The sequence below is a fragment of the Nilaparvata lugens genome, chromosome X, assembly GCF_014356525.2.
Source record: "Nilaparvata lugens isolate BPH chromosome X, ASM1435652v1, whole genome shotgun sequence".
Classification (NCBI taxonomy): domain Eukaryota; kingdom Metazoa; phylum Arthropoda; class Insecta; order Hemiptera; family Delphacidae; genus Nilaparvata; species Nilaparvata lugens.
Genome location: NC_052518.1, coordinates 9,318,839 through 9,336,654, shown reverse-complemented (window position 1 = coordinate 9,336,654; position 17,816 = coordinate 9,318,839). Strand labels below are relative to the sequence as shown.

The 17,816-nt window shown below is 34.7% G+C and overlaps 1 protein-coding gene across 1 annotated transcript in view; it reads left to right on the top strand.

Annotated features, from left to right (window-relative positions):
* Positions 1 to 17,816, top strand: part of LOC111050803 (centrosomal protein of 104 kDa) — an 84,574-nt gene that overhangs the window by 24,927 nt on the left and 41,831 nt on the right. The window contains 9 exon segments of the mRNA XM_039441434.1: positions 6,420 to 6,602; positions 8,262 to 8,444; positions 10,543 to 10,725; positions 12,085 to 12,267; positions 12,530 to 12,539; positions 13,400 to 13,714; positions 14,028 to 14,194; positions 16,217 to 16,354; positions 17,499 to 17,630. Coding sequence (XP_039297368.1) covers positions 6,420 to 6,602; positions 8,262 to 8,444; positions 10,543 to 10,725; positions 12,085 to 12,267; positions 12,530 to 12,539; positions 13,400 to 13,714; positions 14,028 to 14,194; positions 16,217 to 16,354; positions 17,499 to 17,630 — 1,494 coding nt within the window.

The window sequence follows — 17,816 nt, the reverse complement described above, 5'->3', positions numbered from 1 at the left end:
ATAAGCTAAGCAGAAGAAAGGTACTCAATAATGGATTGCCACAGGGTTCATCTTGTCCCCGCTCCTTTTCAACTTGTACTCAGCAGATCTTCCCAACATACCATCAAGGATCTTCATGTACGCTGATGACATTGCTGTGGCCACTCAAGACAAGAGTATGAAGACAACATCAGAGAGCCTCACTGAAGACCTATCTTCCCTTTCAGTTTATTTCCACAAGTGGAGACTACCCTAACATGAAAAAACAGAGGTGTGCTGTTTTCACTTGAATAATGGGGAGGCTAGGGTAAAACTGGATGTGAGGTTTGACAACACGCAATTACAGCATAATTTCTTTCCAAAGTACCTTGGGGTGACGCTTGACCGCACTCTGTCCTACAAAAATCACCTTCATAATGTTGCTGAGAAACTAAAAACTAGGAATAATATTCTACAAAAACTCTGTGGAACAACATGGGGAGCATCAGCAACAATTTTGCGCTGTTCTGCCCTAGGACTAGTATACCCACAGCTGAATACTGTGCGGCTGTGTGGATAAATAGTGCCCATGTGAATAGAGTCAACACTCAGCTGAATAATTCCATGCGACTTATTTCTGGGACCATTAGAACCACCCCCACATATTGGCTGCCAGTTCTCAGCAACATTGCTCCACCAGGGCTGCGAAGATCTTTTGCTCTTGTTCGGGAGTATAATAAGATAAAAAATGACAGAGCACTCCCAATCCACAGAGATCTTCTGGAGCTCGGTAACAGGCTGAGGTCAAGGCGCCCTCCCATGCGCTTGGCTGAGCGGCTAGAACGTGAGAATTTCTCTGTTGCTGATAGCTGGGAGGAGAGTGGATGGATAGAGCACCTCTCAGTGTTAGTCTGAGGTATTCTGTTGGGAGGAGTGTGGCTGGGTTTGATCTGCCAAGGCGAACATGGACAGCACTCAACAGGATTAGAACTGGGCACGGAAGATAGAGCATCTCTTAGTGACTGGGGTAGATTGCCCTCCCCTGATTGTGATTGTGGAGAGGCTAGACAAACAATGAATCATATCATCCGCCATTGTGCTATTCGAGCCTTTCAGGGCGGTTCAGATGATTTATAGCAGCATCTCCACAAGCAATAGCCTACATAACCAACCTGGACATTCAAGTTTGACTTGATTATTTCCTATTTCCTTGTGCATATATATACTTTTCTTTGTCATATATTTTATTCTATAACCTAGATAGATGGTTTTATTTTGTTTTATATATATATATATTTTTTTTTCAAGCTGACAAGGGTCAAAACCTGCATATATTTTTGTGAATTCATGTGTGTGTAAGTGTGTGTCTATGTGATTGCCATACGCTAATAATAATATTCTTCTTCTTCTTCATCTTTTTCTTCATCTTCATCTTCATCATCTTCTTCTCTTCTTTCTTCTTCTTCTTCTTCTTCTTCTTCTTCTTCTTCTTCTTCTTCTTCTTCTTCTTCATCTTCATCTTCTTCCTCTTCTTCTTCTTCTTCTTCTTCTACTTCTTCTTCTTCTACTTCTTCTCCTTATTCTTCTCTTCTTCTTCTTCTTCTTCCTCTTCTTCTTCTCCTTCTCCTTCTTCTTCTTCTTCTTCATCTTCTTCTTCTTCTTCTACTTCTTCTTCTTCTTCTTCTTCTTCATCTTCTTCTTCTTCTTCATCTTCATCTTCTCTTCTTCTTCTTCTTCTTCTTCTTCTTCTTCTTCTTCTTCTTCATCTTCTTTCTTCTTCTTCTTCTTCTTCTACTTCTTCTTCTTCTACTTCTTCTTCTTCTTCTCCTTCTCCTTCTTCTTCTTCTTCTCTTCTTCTTCTTCTTATTCATCTTCTTCTTCTTCTTCTTCTTCATCTTTTTCTTCATCTTCATCTTCATCATCTTCTTCTTCTTCTTCTTCTTCTTCTTCTTCTTTCTTCTTCTTCTTCTTCTTCTTCTTTTTCTTCTTCTTCTTCTTCTCTTCTTCTTGAATGTGTTTAATGGAATCATGGGGAAGGACCTTTAATAGGACCAATATTCGGTCTGAAAAGGCAAAACAAGAGTGTTACAACCACTAAAGCTGTAAGTAAGATGGACATTTAATAGGACCCTAAATCACAATGATTCTCCAAAAAAGTTAAGATCGCCATCGTCTTAAATAATTCCACATTATTGCTAGAAAAGCAGGTTTTCTATACAAACACTTTGTGTAGTGTTGAAGATTGTATAGTGAGGTCCACGTTATAATGACAGTATTTGATCAACTTTGGTTTTGCTATCCTTGTCTATCATTCAACAAAGCCGGTGGTACTTTCCTTTTCTAGGTCCACACCGATGACAATTATGTTTTTGACATTGTAGAAATATAATTAATTAATGCAGAGAATCGGCATTGCTATTTCTTCTATCTTTATCCACTGCCATTATAACATGGACCACACTACAGGAATCGAAAGATGTAGAGTTTGATACCAGAGAAAGCCTTAATTAATGTGTTCAATGGAACCAATGTGAAGGAACTTTAAAAGGACCCTAAATCACAATGGTTCTCCAAAAATTTTTTAGTAATAATTGGTAATTGGTAAATTTATTTCTTATTGACAAATCAGTAGAAAAGCATGTTCCTATCAAACACTACACAAAACTCAGGCGAGAGGCAGCGCAATAAAAGTCTGTTATAAGTAACAAATGCAACGCCAATTGCATTGAAATTGATGTAGTAAGCTCTCCACATATCAAAAATGGTTTAGTGATAGTAAAGTTCGATGAAAATCTGCAAAAAATTGATAAATAAGCATTTTTAAAAGTGTCCTTACGGAAATTTGAGTAGGAAAAAGCTTAATGTAGTTGTATAGGAGTCCGCTAGATGGCGCTGGCAGAAAAAAATGATACAAACCTTTTGATACTGTATCAACTTCAAAGAATCGCAAACCACTTGATACTCATACTGTATCAACTTCAAAGAATCGCAGAGAATTCTTCTTCTTCTCCTTCTTCTTCAAAGACAAACTAATAGTACTCTTATCTTATTCTATAATAGTACTTACGCTTATCCGTTCTCTATAATTGAAGTTGATACAGAATCAAGTGGTTTGCGATTCTTTGAAGTTGATACAGTATCAAGTGGTTTGTATAATTTTTTCTGCCAAAAAACCATGTTTTTCAAGTTTTTCTCGAAAACGGCTCTAACGATTTTCTTCAAATTTATACCATAGATAGCTATTTATAAGCCCTATCAACTGGCATGAGTCTCATTTGTGGGAAAATTTCAGGATCTCCGTAATATTCTTGAGAAAAATGGCGGATAATGACTAAAAAACCATGTTTTTCACGGTTTTCTCGAAAACGGCTCTAACGATTTTCTTCAAATTCATACCATGGATAGCTATTTATAAGCCCTATCAACTGGCATGAGTCACATTTCTGGGAAAATTTCAGGATCTCCGTAATATTCTTGAGAAAAATGGCGGATAATGACTAAAAAACCATGTTTTTATAACGGCTCTAACGATTTTCTTCAAATTCATACCATGGATAGCTATTCATAAGCCCTATCAACTGACATGAGTCTCATTTGTGGGAAAATTTCAGGATCTCCGTAATATTCTTGAGAAAAATGGCGGATAATGACTAAAAAACCATGTTTTTCACGGTTTTCTCGAAAACGGCTCTAACGATTTTCTTCAAATTCATACCATGGATAGCTATTTATAAGCCCTATCAACTGGCATGAGTCACATTTCTGGGAAAATTTCAGGATCTCCGTAATATTCTTGAGAAAAATGGCGGATAATGACTAAAAAACCATGTTTTTATAACGGCTCTAACGATTTTCTTCAAATTCATACCATGGATAGCTATTCATAAGCCCTATCAACTGACATGAGTCTCATTTGAGGGAAAATTACAGGATCTCCGTAATATTCTTGAGAAAAATGGCAGTTACTAAAAAACCATGTTTTTCACGATTTTCTCAAAAATGACGACCGATTTTTTTTGAAATTCATACCCTGTATAGCTATTTATCATCTATATCAACTGGCATGAGTCTTTTTCCTGAGAAACCAATGGGTGTCCACCCCATCCTTGAGAAATGGACTTTGTAGCCACCTTCTCGTGTATGTGGTAGGTAGGTAGAGCAGTTTATAAAAAGAACAACGGCTTGAAAACGGCTCAAACGATTTTCTTCAAATTTATACCATGAATAGCTATTTATAAGCCCTATCAACTGACATGAGTCTCATTTCTGGGAAAATTGCAGGAGCTCCGTAATATTCTTCAGAAAAATGGTGGATCATCTTCATCTTCATCTTCATCATCTTCTTCTTCTTCTTCTTTCTTCTTCTTCTTCTTCTCTTCTTCTTCTTCTTCTCTCTTCTTCTTCTACTTCTCTTCTTCTTCTTTTTCTTCTTCTTCTACTTCTTCTTCTTCTTCTTTTTCTTCTTCTTCTTCTTCTTCATCTTCTTCTTCATCTTCATCTTCATCTTCATCTTCTTCTTCTTCTTCTTCTTCTTCTTCTTCTTCTTCTTCTTCTCTTCTTCTTCTTCTTCATCTTCATCTTCATCTTCTTCTTTTTCTTCTTCTACTTCTTCTTCTTCTACTTCTTCTTCTTCTTCTTTTTCTTCTTCTTCTTCTTCTTCTTCTTCTTCTTCTTCTTCTTCTTCTTCTTCTTCTTCTTCTTCTTCTTCTTGAATGTGTTTAATGGAATCATGGCGAAGGACCTTTAATAGGACCCTAAATCACAATGATTCTCCAAAAAAGTTAAGATCGTCATCGTCTTAAAAAATAATTCCACATTATTGCTAGAAAAGCAGGTTTCTATACAAACACTTTGTATAGTGTTGAAGATTGTATAGTGAGGTCCACGTTATAATGACAGTATTTGATCAACTTTGGTTTTGCTATCCTTGTTTATCATTCGACAAAGCCGGTGGTACTATCCTTTTCTAGGTCCACAACGATGACAATTATGTTTCTGACAGGGTAGAAATATAATTAATTAATGCAGAGAATCGGCATCACTATTCTTCTATTTTTATCCACTGCCATTATAACATGGACCACACTATAGGAATCGAAAACCCGAGTTTTGTGTAGTGTTTGATAGGAACATGCTTTTCTACTGAGTTGTCATTAATATCCAATTAGAATTAAAATCCAAATTGAAAATTTTTGGAGAACCATTGTGATTTAGGGTCCTTTTGAAGGTCCTTCACATTGGTTCCATTAAACACATTAATTAAGGCTCTCTCTGGTATCAACTCTACGTCTTTCGATTCCTATAGTGTGGTCCATGTTATAATGGCAGTGGATAAAGATAGAAGAATAGTGATGCCGATTCTCTGCATTAATTAATTATATTTCTACACTGTCAAAAACATAATTGTCATCTTTGTGGACCTAGAAAAGGATAGTACCACCGGCTTTGTCGAATGATAAACAAGGATAGCAAAACCAAAGTTGATCAAATACTGTCATTATAACGTGGACCTCACTATACAATCTTCAATCATGGATGTCTGTGTGCGTTTCAAATTTCAAACACCTGGCAAGGAATTCTCTCCGTTTTCTGTGGACCTATGCAGACGTCTTTCTGCTACTGTTTACGTGCGTTTTCTTAAGACTTGGATGTGAATTAAAATATAACGTTTATAACATTATTGATCTATAATAATATTCTAAAGAAAGAATTGGCGTATACAGGTACTGGATAGGAAATTCACGTATGACGCATCATCACGTCTGAACTACTGAACTGATTAACATGAGATTTTGCATATTATTGATTCTGAATTTGCCGAGGATAGTTATAGGCTTATTTTCAGTTCTTCATTATTTCAGTGCTTCAAGTTCTCAGTTTGTCTGTTTGTGCTTCAAACAGACCCTTTCGGAGCACGGGTTAATTGCTATTATTATATTATAAATTTACTTCTCACTCTATACTAGACGTTATCTCAGTAGGTGACAATTATTGTGGTTGATGTTAAATAATAACATCCTCTATTTCTCCTAATCAGTCTACAAACTATTATAAATTACCTTTATTAATTATTATTTAAATTACCTTATCAGCTCTATCAACTGGGATGAGTCTTCTTTCTGGGAAACTGATGGGGGGTCCACCCCATCCTTGAGAAATGGACTTAGTAACCTCCTTCTCGTGCATGAGGTAGGTAGGTAACGTAGTTCATAAAAAGAACACATTGTCGAGATATTTCATCAGTAGAACAGCTGTTTTGACGACTTTAAAAAAATGACGACTAAAAAAATAATCGAATTTCACAATAAATTTATACAAATGAAAAAGAACTCTGAAAACAATTATATATACACATATACAGAAGTCTGATCGTAGTTTCAAATATGAGCAAGGAAAGTTGTGTGAGTGTACCACACCAGATTTTTTTATATTTCTATGCTTCACCTCTAATTTTTTTTCAGGCCTCAGACCACTCCTGGAACTACTCAACAGCCTAACAGTGATCAGTCAGCTGTTTGTCAATCTAATCAAACGAGAGACCATCAACAGCATTTGAATATAAGTGATGGCAGAGTCTCGCCAGCTCTCTATCAAAGTCCAGTGTCGCCTCTCCATTATAGAGCTGGCGCCTCTAGCCCTACTGGGTAATTTCATTGCGCAAACAATACCATTACTCTCACAATTGAAGAAATTGAATAAAATATACAATTTTAAAGACAGCCAATATAATGTATTCTGTATGATAAATAAGTCTTGTTCAGGTCAGATATTGGATCTAATTGGAGGTCCAATATTCGGTCTGAAAAGGCAAAACAAGAGTGTTACAACCACTAAAGCTGTAAGTAAGATGGACCTTTAATAGGACCCTAAATCACAATGATTCTCCAAAAAAGTTAAGATCGCCATCGTCTTGAATAATTCCACATTATTGCTAGAAAAGCAGGTTTTTATACAAACACTTTGTGTAGTGTTGAAGATTGTATAGTGAGGTCCACGTTATAATGACAGTATTTGATCAACTTTGGTTTTGCTATCCTTGTCTATCATTCAACAAAGCCGGTGGTACTTTCCTTTTCTAGGTCCACACCGATGACAATTATGTTTTTGACATTGTAGAAATATAATTAATTAATGCAGAGAATCGGCATTGCTATTCTTCTATCTTATCCACTGCCATTATAATATGGACCACACTACAGGAATCGAAAGATGTAGAGTTTGATTCCTGAGAAACCAATGGGTGTCCACCCCATCCTTGAGAAATGGACTTTGTAGCCACCTTCTCGTGTATGTGGTAGGTAGGTAGAGCAGTTTATAAAAAGAACAACGGCTTGAAAACGGCTCAAACGATTTTCTTCAAATTTATACCATGAATAGCTATTTATAAGCCCTATCAACTGACATGAGTCACATTTCTGGGAAAATTTCAGGATCTCCGTAATATTCTTGAGAAAAATGACGGATAATGATTAAAAAACCATGTTTTTCACGGTTTTCTCGAAAACGGCTCTAACGATTTTCTTCAAATTCATACCATAGATAGCTATTCATAAGCCCTATCAACTGACATGAGTCTCATTGAGGGAAAATCACAGGATCTCCGTAATATTCTTGAGAAAAATGGCAGTTACTAAAAAACCATGTTTTTCACGATTTTCTCAAAAATGACTTGACCGATTTTTTTTAAATTCATACTCTGTATAGCTATTTCTCGAAAACGACTCTAACGATTTTCTTCAAATTTTTACCATGGATAGCTATTCATAAGCCCTATCAATTGACATTAGTCTTATTTCTGGGGAAAATTACAGGAGCTCCGTAATATTCTTGAGAAAAATGGCGGATAATTAATAAAAAACTATGTTTTTCATGATTTTCTCAAAAATAACTTGACCGATTTTTTTCAAATTCATACACTGTATAGTTATTTATCAGCTCTATCAACTGGAATGAGTCTTCTTTCTGGGAAACTGATGGGGGGTCCACCCCATCCTTGAGAAATGGACTTAGTAACCTCCTTCTCGTGCATGAGGTAGGTAGGTAACGTAGTTCATAAAAAGAACACATTGTCGAGATATTTCATCAGTAGAACAGCTGTTTTGACGACTTTAAAAAAATGACGACTAAAAAAATAATCGAATTTCACAATAAATTTATACAAATGAAAAAGAACTCTGAAAACAATTATATATACACATATACAGAAGTCTGATCGTAGTTTCAAATATGAGCAAGGAAAGTTGTGTGAGTGTACCACACCAGATTTTTTTATATTTCTATGCTTCACCTCTAATTTTTTTCAGGCCTCAGACCACCCCTGGAACTACTCAACAGCCTAACAGTGATCAGTCAGCTGTTTATCAATCTAATCAAACGAGAGACCATCAACAGCATTTGAATATAAGTGATGGCAGAGTCTCGCCAGCTCTCTATCAAAGTCCAGTGTCGCCTCTCCATTATAGAGCTGGCGCCTCTAGCCCTACTGGGTAATTTCATTGCGCAAACAATACCATTACTCTCACAATTGAAGAAATTGAATAAAATATACAATTTTAAAGACAGCCAATATAATGTATTCTGTATGATAAATAAGTCTTGTTCAGGTCAGATATTGGATCTAATTGGAGGTCCAATATTCGGTCTGAAAAGGCAAAACAAGAGTGTTACAACCACTAAAGCTGTAAGTAAGATGGACCTTTAATAGGACCCTAAATCACAATGATTCTCCAAAAAAGTTAAGATCGCCATCGTCTTAAATAATTCCACATTATTGCTAGAAAAGCAGGTTTTCTATACAAACACTTTGTGTAGTGTTGAAGATTGTATAGTGAGGTCCACGTTATAATGACAGTATTTGATCAACTTTGGTTTTGCTATCCTTGTCTATCATTCAACAAAGCCGGTGGTACTTTCCTTTTCTAGGTCCACACCGATGACAATTATGTTTTTGACATTGTAGAAATATAATTAATTAATGCAGAGAATCGGCATTGCTATTTCTTCTATCTTTATCCACTGCCATTATAATATGGACCACACTACAGGAATCGAAAGATGTAGAGTTTGATACCAGAGAAAGCCTTAATTAATGTGTTCAATGGAACCAATGTGAAGGAACTTTAAAAGGACCCTAAATCACAATGGTTCTCCAAAAATTATTTAGTAATAATTGGTAATTGGTAAATTTATTTCTTATTGACAAATCAGTAGAAAAGCATGTTCCTATCAAACACTACACAAAACTCAGGCGAGAGGCAGCGCAATAAAAGTCTGTTATAAGTAACAAATGCAACGCCAATTGCATTGAAATTGATGTAGTAAGCTCTCCACATATCAAAAATGGTTTAGTGATAGTAAAGTTCGATGAAAATCTGCAAAAAATTGATAAATAAGCATTTTTAAAAGTGTCCTTACGGAAATTTGAGTAGGAAAAAGCTTAATGTAGTTGTATAGGGGTCCGCTAGATGGCGCTGGCAGAAAAAATGATACAAACCTTTTGATACTGTATCAACTTCAAAGAATCGCAAACCACTTGATACTCATACTGTATCAACTTCAAAGAATCGCAGAGAATTCTTCTTCTTCTCCTTCTTCTTCAAAGACAAACTAATAGTACTCTTATCTTATCTTATCTTATTCTATAATAGTACTTACGCTTATCCGTTCTCTATAATTGAAGTTGATACAGAATCAAGTGGTTTGCGATTCTTTGAAGTTGATACAGTATCAAGTGGTTTGTATAATTTTTTCTGCCAAAAAACCATGTTTTTCACGGTTTTCTCGAAAACGGCTCTAACGATTTTCTTCAAATTCATACCATAGATAGCTATTCATAAGCCCTATCAACTGACATGAGTCTCATTTGAGGGAAAATCACAGGATCTCCGTAATATTCTTGAGAAAAATGGCAGTTACTAAAAAACCATGTTTTTCACGATTTTCTCAAAAATGACTTGACCGATTTTTTTTAAATTCATACTCTGTATAGCTATTTCTCGAAAACGACTCTAACGATTTTCTTCAAATTTTTACCATGGATAGCTATTCATAAGCCCTATCAATTGACATTAGTCTTATTTCTGGGGAAAATTACAGGAGCTCCGTAATATTCTTGAGAAAAATGGCGGATAAGTAATAAAAAATTATGTTTTTCATGATTTTCTCAAAAATAATTTGACCGATTTTTTTCAAATTCATACCCTGTATAGTTATTTATCAGCTCTATCAACTGGAATGAGTCTTCTTTCTGGGAAACTGATGGGGGGTCCACCCCATCCTTGAGAAATGGACTTAGTAACCTCCTTCTCGTGCATGAGGTAGGTAGGTAATGTAGTTCATAAAAAGAACACATTGTCGAGATATTTCATCAGTAGAACAGCTGTTTTGACGACTTTAAAAAAATGACGACTAAAAAAATAATCGAATTTCACAATTTATACAAATGAAAAAGAACTCTGAAAACAATTATATATACACATATACAGAAGTCAGATCGTAGTTTCAAATATGAGCAAGGAAAGTTGTGTGAGTGTACCACACCAGATTTTTTTATATTTCTATGCTTCACCTCTAATTTTTTTTCAGGCCTCAGACCACCCCTGGAACTACTCAACAGCCTAACAGTGATCAGTCAGCTGTTTATCAATCTAATCAAACGAGAGACCATCAACAGCATTTGAATATAAGTGATGGCAGAGTCTCGCCAGCTCTCTATCAAAGTCCAGTGTCGCCTCTCCATTATAGAGCTGGCGCCTCTAGCCCTACTGGGTAATTTCATTGCACAAACAATACCATTACTCTCACAATTGAAGAAATTGAATAAAATATACAATTTTAAAGACAGCCAATATAATGTATTCTGTATGATAAATAAGTCTTGTTCAGGTCAGATATTGGATCTAATTGGAGGTCCAATATTCGGTCTGAAAAGGCAAAACAAGAGTGTTACAACCACTAAAGCTGTAAGTAAGATGTACTTCCCACTTACAAAGTGTCTCTACTAAATTCGGTTAATTTTGATGGTTTGCAGCGAAACAAATGTAAGAGTTATTGGCGGAAAATATACTATTTATCATCCAATGGAAATTTATACAATAGACTTTGTCATTTACCATTGAAACAAAAACCAGAATGAAGCATTTTAGACTACTGTATAATCAGAATAATCCAAAATATGCCATTCTCTGTCTACAAACAACACACTAAAGAAATATCACACTACTCTAAATAGTAGTAGAATTAATAATATTTTGAATTCTGATGAAAAAATTCAACTGTAAGATAATAAATAATACGACTTCATTTTAGATGATAAAACAACTTGTGAATTTGGAATTTTTATAACATGTATTATTTTTTGGCAATAAAATTATATTTATTTAATGAAAAAATAGTATTAATTTGAAACAAATTCATTCTCAAGTTCCAAATCGTTCATTCTCTAACAAATTTGTCATTTAAGCAATAGGAAAATATTATATTCAATTTGTTATACAGAGATAGCACTTGTATTGAAATAAAAAGAACAACGGCTTGAAAACGGCTCAAACGATTTTCTTCAAATTTATACCATGAATAGCTATTTATAAGCCCTATCAACTGACATTAGTCTTATTCCTGGGGAAAATTACAGGAGCTCCGTAATATTCTTGAGAAAAATGGCGGATAATTAATAAAAAACTATGTTTTTCATGATTTTCTCAAAAATAACTTGACCGATTTTTTTTCAAATTCATACACTGTATAGTTATTTATCAGCTCTATCAACTGGAATGAGTCTTCTTTCTGGGAAACTGATGGGGGGTCCACCCCATCCTTGAGAAATGGACTTAGTAACCTCCTTCTCGTGCATGAGGTAGGTAGGTAACGTAGTTCATAAAAAGAACACATTGTCGAGATATTTCATCAGTAGAACAGCTGTTTTGACGACTTTAAAAAAATGACGACTAAAAAAATAATCGAATTTCACAATAAATTTATACAAATGAAAAAGAACTCTGAAAACAATTATATATACACATATACAGAAGTCTGATCGTAGTTTCAAATATGAGCAAGGAAAGTTGTGTGAGTGTACCACACCAGATTTTTTTATATTTCTATGCTTCACCTCTAATTTTTTTTCAGGCCTCAGACCACTCCTGGAACTACTCAACAGCCTAACAGTGATCAGTCAGCTGTTTATCAATCTAATCAAACGAGAGACAATCAACAGCATTTGAATATAAGTGATGGCAGAGTCTCGCCAGCTCTCTATCAAAGTCCAGTGTCGCCTCTCCATTATAGAGCTGGCGCCTCTAGCCCTACTGGGTAATTTCATTGCGCAAACAATACCATTACTCTCACAATTGAAGAAATTGAATAAAATATACAATTTTAAAGACAGCCAATATAATGTATTCTGTATGATAAATAAGTCTTGTTCAGGTCAGATATTGGATCTAATTGGAGGTCCAATATTCGGTCTGAAAAGGCAAAACAAGAGTGTTACAACCACTAAAGCTGTAAGTAAGATGTACTTCCCACTTACAAAGTGTCTCTACTAAATTCGGTTAATTTTGATGGTTTGCAGCGAAACAAATGTAAGAGTTATTGGCGGAAAATATACTATTTATCATCCAATGGAAATTTATACAATAGACTTTGTCATTACCATTGAAACAAAAACCAGAATGAAGCATTTTAGACTACTGTATAATCAGAATAATCCAAAATATGCCATTCTCTGTCTACAAACAACACACTAAAGAAATATCACACTACTCTAAATAGTAGTAGAATTAATAATATTTTGAATTCTGATGAAAAAATTCAACTGTAAGATAATAAATAATACGACTTCATTTTAGATGATAAAACAACTTGTGAATTTGGAATTTTTATAACATGTATTATTTTTTGGCAATAAAATTATATTTATTTAATGAAAAAATAGTATTAATTTGAAACAAATTCATTCTCAAGTTCCAAATCGTTCATTCTCTAACAAATTTGTCATTTAAGCAATAGGAAAATATTATATTCAATTTGTTATACAGAGATAGCACTTGTATTGAAATAAAAATAACATCTAGGGTACCCTTTTCATATTATGTTATTGATCCATTGTCAATTTTATACCCCATACGACTCTTTTTAGAGTTTAATTTCAGCTCATTACAGTTAATATCAAATAATGCAAACAGGATTAAAATAAACATGGTTGAATATAAATAGAAAGAAAAATAAAAATCTTAGTACCCTTTTTGAAATATTTAATCACAACATGTTTCGGACATTGATGCCATTTTCAAGTGATATCACTTTTTCTTCTTTCTATTTCTATAAAAGTAGCCCTATACACGAAAGAGATAAACGGTTGAATATTACTGCTAATATCAGTATTACTATTCAAGTAATGAGTATTTTTCAAATTTTGAATCAATTTTTGCAGGTCAACTAGAAGTGCTCAGCCAACTATAGCTCCTCAACCAGTGCGTGGTGGATCACTGAGACGGCGCAACAAATCTTCCGCCTAGGCATGGCAACCGGTCCTGCCGCCCCCAGAAACAGTTACGAGGCTTACGACGAACGCCTGGTTCCGGCCCATAGGAACTTGCATGCTGACTCAACCCCAGCAGCCGCTGCATCTTCCATTTGTAAGCTGAACGAGCGAGAGAGAAAACAAGCCGTGTTGCCGATTGATGTGTTTGGCATGGCGCTAGTCGAGAAATTCTATTCCAAACAATACACTGACAAGGAGGAGGGATTGAGGTGAGTGCAAAGACGAGGATAAATATGAGCATTTGATTGATTGAGAAGTGGAATGAATTTTAATTTAATTGCTGATCATTATAAAACCATAATCCAATCAGTATTTTTCTCAGACCTCTGCGAAGCGAGGGTTACATTTGCTCGCAGCCTATATCTCCATATCAATACTTACTTTGCGACTCAATAATTCAATGTTGCGAAGCTTGTCTTTTATATGCATCTCCTTGAATAGATGAAATTTGATTGATTGATTGATTATCTCTCTTGCATTCTGGCAAGAGAATGCAAGATTACATTGTGATAAATGCAGTCCTTAGTTTGCGTGCGTGAAACCACCGGAACACATGGAAGTGCATTCTCCAAACAAACTGGCAAGGGCCGCTATATTTCTGTTGCATCGTGCCTTGAGGGACAAAGTGTTTCTAGTCTACTCTGTCGCCGCTGAGGTCATTAGGTACTTCTTCAGCGAGTTTGTACCTGGAAGGTGAATAATTTATAACATCAGTAATCTTTTATCTTTCAGCAGTAATTTATCTTCATCATAAAACCTGGGTGTGATTTACAGCTCTGATTTTACATTCAATAAACATATCAGACCTTTTGTGTAGTAGGGCCAATCAGCAGATGGGGTTTATACTGAGAACATGTTCACCTTTCAATGATGTCTCACCCATAATATTTCTGTATAAATCTCTTATCCGAAGTATTCTTGAGTATGCGTCTGAAATTTGGAACCCTTATTGTAATGATCAAGTGCTACTTTTGGAGCGTTTACAAAATAAATTTTTAAGGTACATTTACTTCAGGAAATTCAATTTCAATTGTCCGTTTGACTTTCCCTCTGACACTCTGAGAAATATGTTTCAATTGAAATCATTAAAAACAAGACGAGATGTTAAGTCTTTAATTTTTCTTCATAGCTTATTAAATAATAAAATAGATTCCCCATATTTGCTTTCATATGTAAATATTTATATATCTACCATATTACGTCGCTCCACTTTCTCTTTTTTTGTGCCCGGGTCCAGAACTGTGTCACTATAATTCTCCACTCAACAGAATTCAAAGACTTTTCAACTGTTTCTCTGGGCAACTGGACATCTTCTGGTTCTCTCGTGAAAAATTTTATAGAATATTAAACAGTCTATTGTGAGATATCCTTGCTCAGTCGTGTTGTCGATTATTTGTTGCTGTATATAGGTGTGTATCTATTGCACTATGTACTCGTACTTCTTACTCATTCTGTTGCTTCATTGGCAGGTACCACCAGTCCTCTGACATTCATTTGTTAGTTTTATCCATTCTTTGTAAAATTTTTATTTTAATTTTAAAACCTTTTCATTTCTATATTCCGTTTTATAATTATTTTATTGTATACATCTATTTTTTTCCTTCTCTTGTATTTCTATAGTTTTTTTTCTTTTAACAATATTGCAATTGTAAGTTACTTTGTTCATTTTTTTTTCATTGTATTGTTGTATTGTTGTATTTCACGTATTGTATCTTGTATTGTTGTATTTGTGAAGGAGACACATTAGGGGTAACCTGTTGTCTCCATAAATAAATAAATTAATTAAATAAATCATCAGTCTTTTCAAAAAAGGGCCTCCCCCAGTGAACTATATGTATCACATAATTGTCTGTTTCCATCCTTATCTTCTCCAAAAAGTATATTATATTGTGAACTGTATCACAATATTACAATACACTCGTATAATGTTCATCAAATTGAAATTTTCAAAAAATCTATTTCTAAGCGATATTATTTACTCGATTGATAATGAATTACATTAGTTATCAATTTTTTAAAAATAATTCTTATAAGAAGTGTTCATTCAATATATTTTATTATTTATTCGATTGATAATGAATTTTATTTTTGTTTTCAATTATTTGGTAATAGTAGACTAGGCTACTGTATTCAATAATGTCTTTAAATGTCCTATTTAATTAGGAACTCTTACTTGAGAAAGATCATCATCTATAGACATTTATCTTTAGGGATTAGATCCGATACATCAAACACCTTATATCATTATAAAGATAAAATCACCAAAAACAGGTTCTCACTATAGTGAGGTCCACGTTATAATGGCAGTGGATAAAGATAGAAGAATAGCGATGCCGATTCTCTGCATTAATTTATTATATTTCTACACTAACAAAAGCATAATTGGCATCATTGTGGACCTAGAAAAGGATAGTAACACCGGCTTTCTCGAATGATGGACAAGGATAGCAAAACCAAAGTTGATCAAATACTGTCATTATAACGTGGACCTCACTATAGTTCATTATGTATTTTTTACATTATTTTATTATCTTGCACGACAAAGAGATTTCATTATAGTACCTATTTCCTTAGTACTTATTTACTAATAATTGTTTCCATAAACCACAACGTATCGAATTTGGATATCATTAGCCTATTTATTATGTAAATATAAGCATGCATCATAAAAAATAAGTATGGTGCTCAATAAAAATTCTGCATAAATTTTTCTAGGGTAACAATGGCTGAGGTGGCAAAGAGTGTAGATAAAATACTACCTGAATTAATATTGAAGTCAGGAGATACAACTCCTAGAATTCATAATATGGCAGTCCATACCATTCTCAGTATGGCAGATACACGTGATGTTAGGTAAGTTCACTAAATCAAGTCTAAAAAATATTTTTCATCTACATACTGTCTGATAAGTCACTCCCTATTTTTATACAGCTATAATTTCTTCATCTATGAACCAATTTTGTTAGATAGAGCACTCCTTGAGGTTTTGTTTAACACTAATTTTCATTTGTTTCAGTTTAAAAATGCCCCCTCTCTTGACTGTGGAAGAACGAGCCAAAATAGCAGCTCGTTATGAGGTCTGGGGATCTGTGGTGCGAGTACAAAGGTGGTGGAGGGCTGAACGAGGGATCCATGCAACACTGGATGCAAAAACTGTTGAAAACTCCCATTCCAAATTACTAACAACAGGGAGTGTCGCAGATGCAAGACGATCAGGAAGACCATCAACGACAAGGACAGCAGAGAATGTTGACAGAGTTCGTGAAATGTTCATGAGGAGCCCTAAGAAATCACTGCGTCAAGAATCTCGTGAAAATGGTCTTTCACATTACTCTGTTGCAACGATTCTTAAGAAAGATCTCAGTGTTTTGCATCCAGTGTTGCATGGATCCCTCGTTCAGCCCTCCACCACCTTTGTACTCGCACCACAGATCCCCAGACCTCATAACGAGCTGCTATTTTGGCTCGTTCTTCCACAGTCAAGAGAGGGGGAATTTTTAAACTGAAACAAATGTAAAATTGGTGTTAAACAAAACCTCAAGGAGTGCTCTATCTAACAAATGTAGTTCCAACAAAATTGGCTCATAAATAAATAAATTATAGCTATACAAAAATAGGGAGTAACCTATCAGACATCCTGTACTTTACTGGTAAATTAAGTATTTATTACTTTCAAATTGTCACTGATTTTTTCATGACGAGTTTAAGTTATCTTGGGTATCTACCTCAGTAGAACAAATTTCTTATTCAAACAAAATTATAACATAGAAAAATAGATCAAGTTCACTCTAAAATGTGATAATTCTCAATCAAATGAAATTCTCAATTAATTAGTCCATTTATGTAGAGAACGTGAGCCAAAAACGAACACTACCACAATAATTTTAAGAAATCTTATATGAGTACTCAGTTTAAATCTACCAATTGTTTCTGTTCAAAACTTCTATAATGAAGAAATATGTGAAATGTTTTAATGTGATGTTTGATTTGATTGCAGAAGTCTTCATGTTATACCTGTTCACTTGACAAGAGTTGTTACATCGAGCACACACCCAAGACTGGCACAATCCCGTCTAGAAATGGCTGAACAATTGATAATCAATCATGGAATATCTTCAGACCAAAACAGGTTGGTAATCTATTATATTACTAGTTGGCACGGCGAACTTCGTACCGCCAAATAAATGCATCTCATGACAAACGTTAGCTGAGGAGGCGCGATGCGGCATTTTGCATCCAGTTGCTTCTTGCTTATTGGTTTGAATGGAAGAACTCACACACACTGGGCGTGGAACGGTGTGTTAAGGCAATCTCT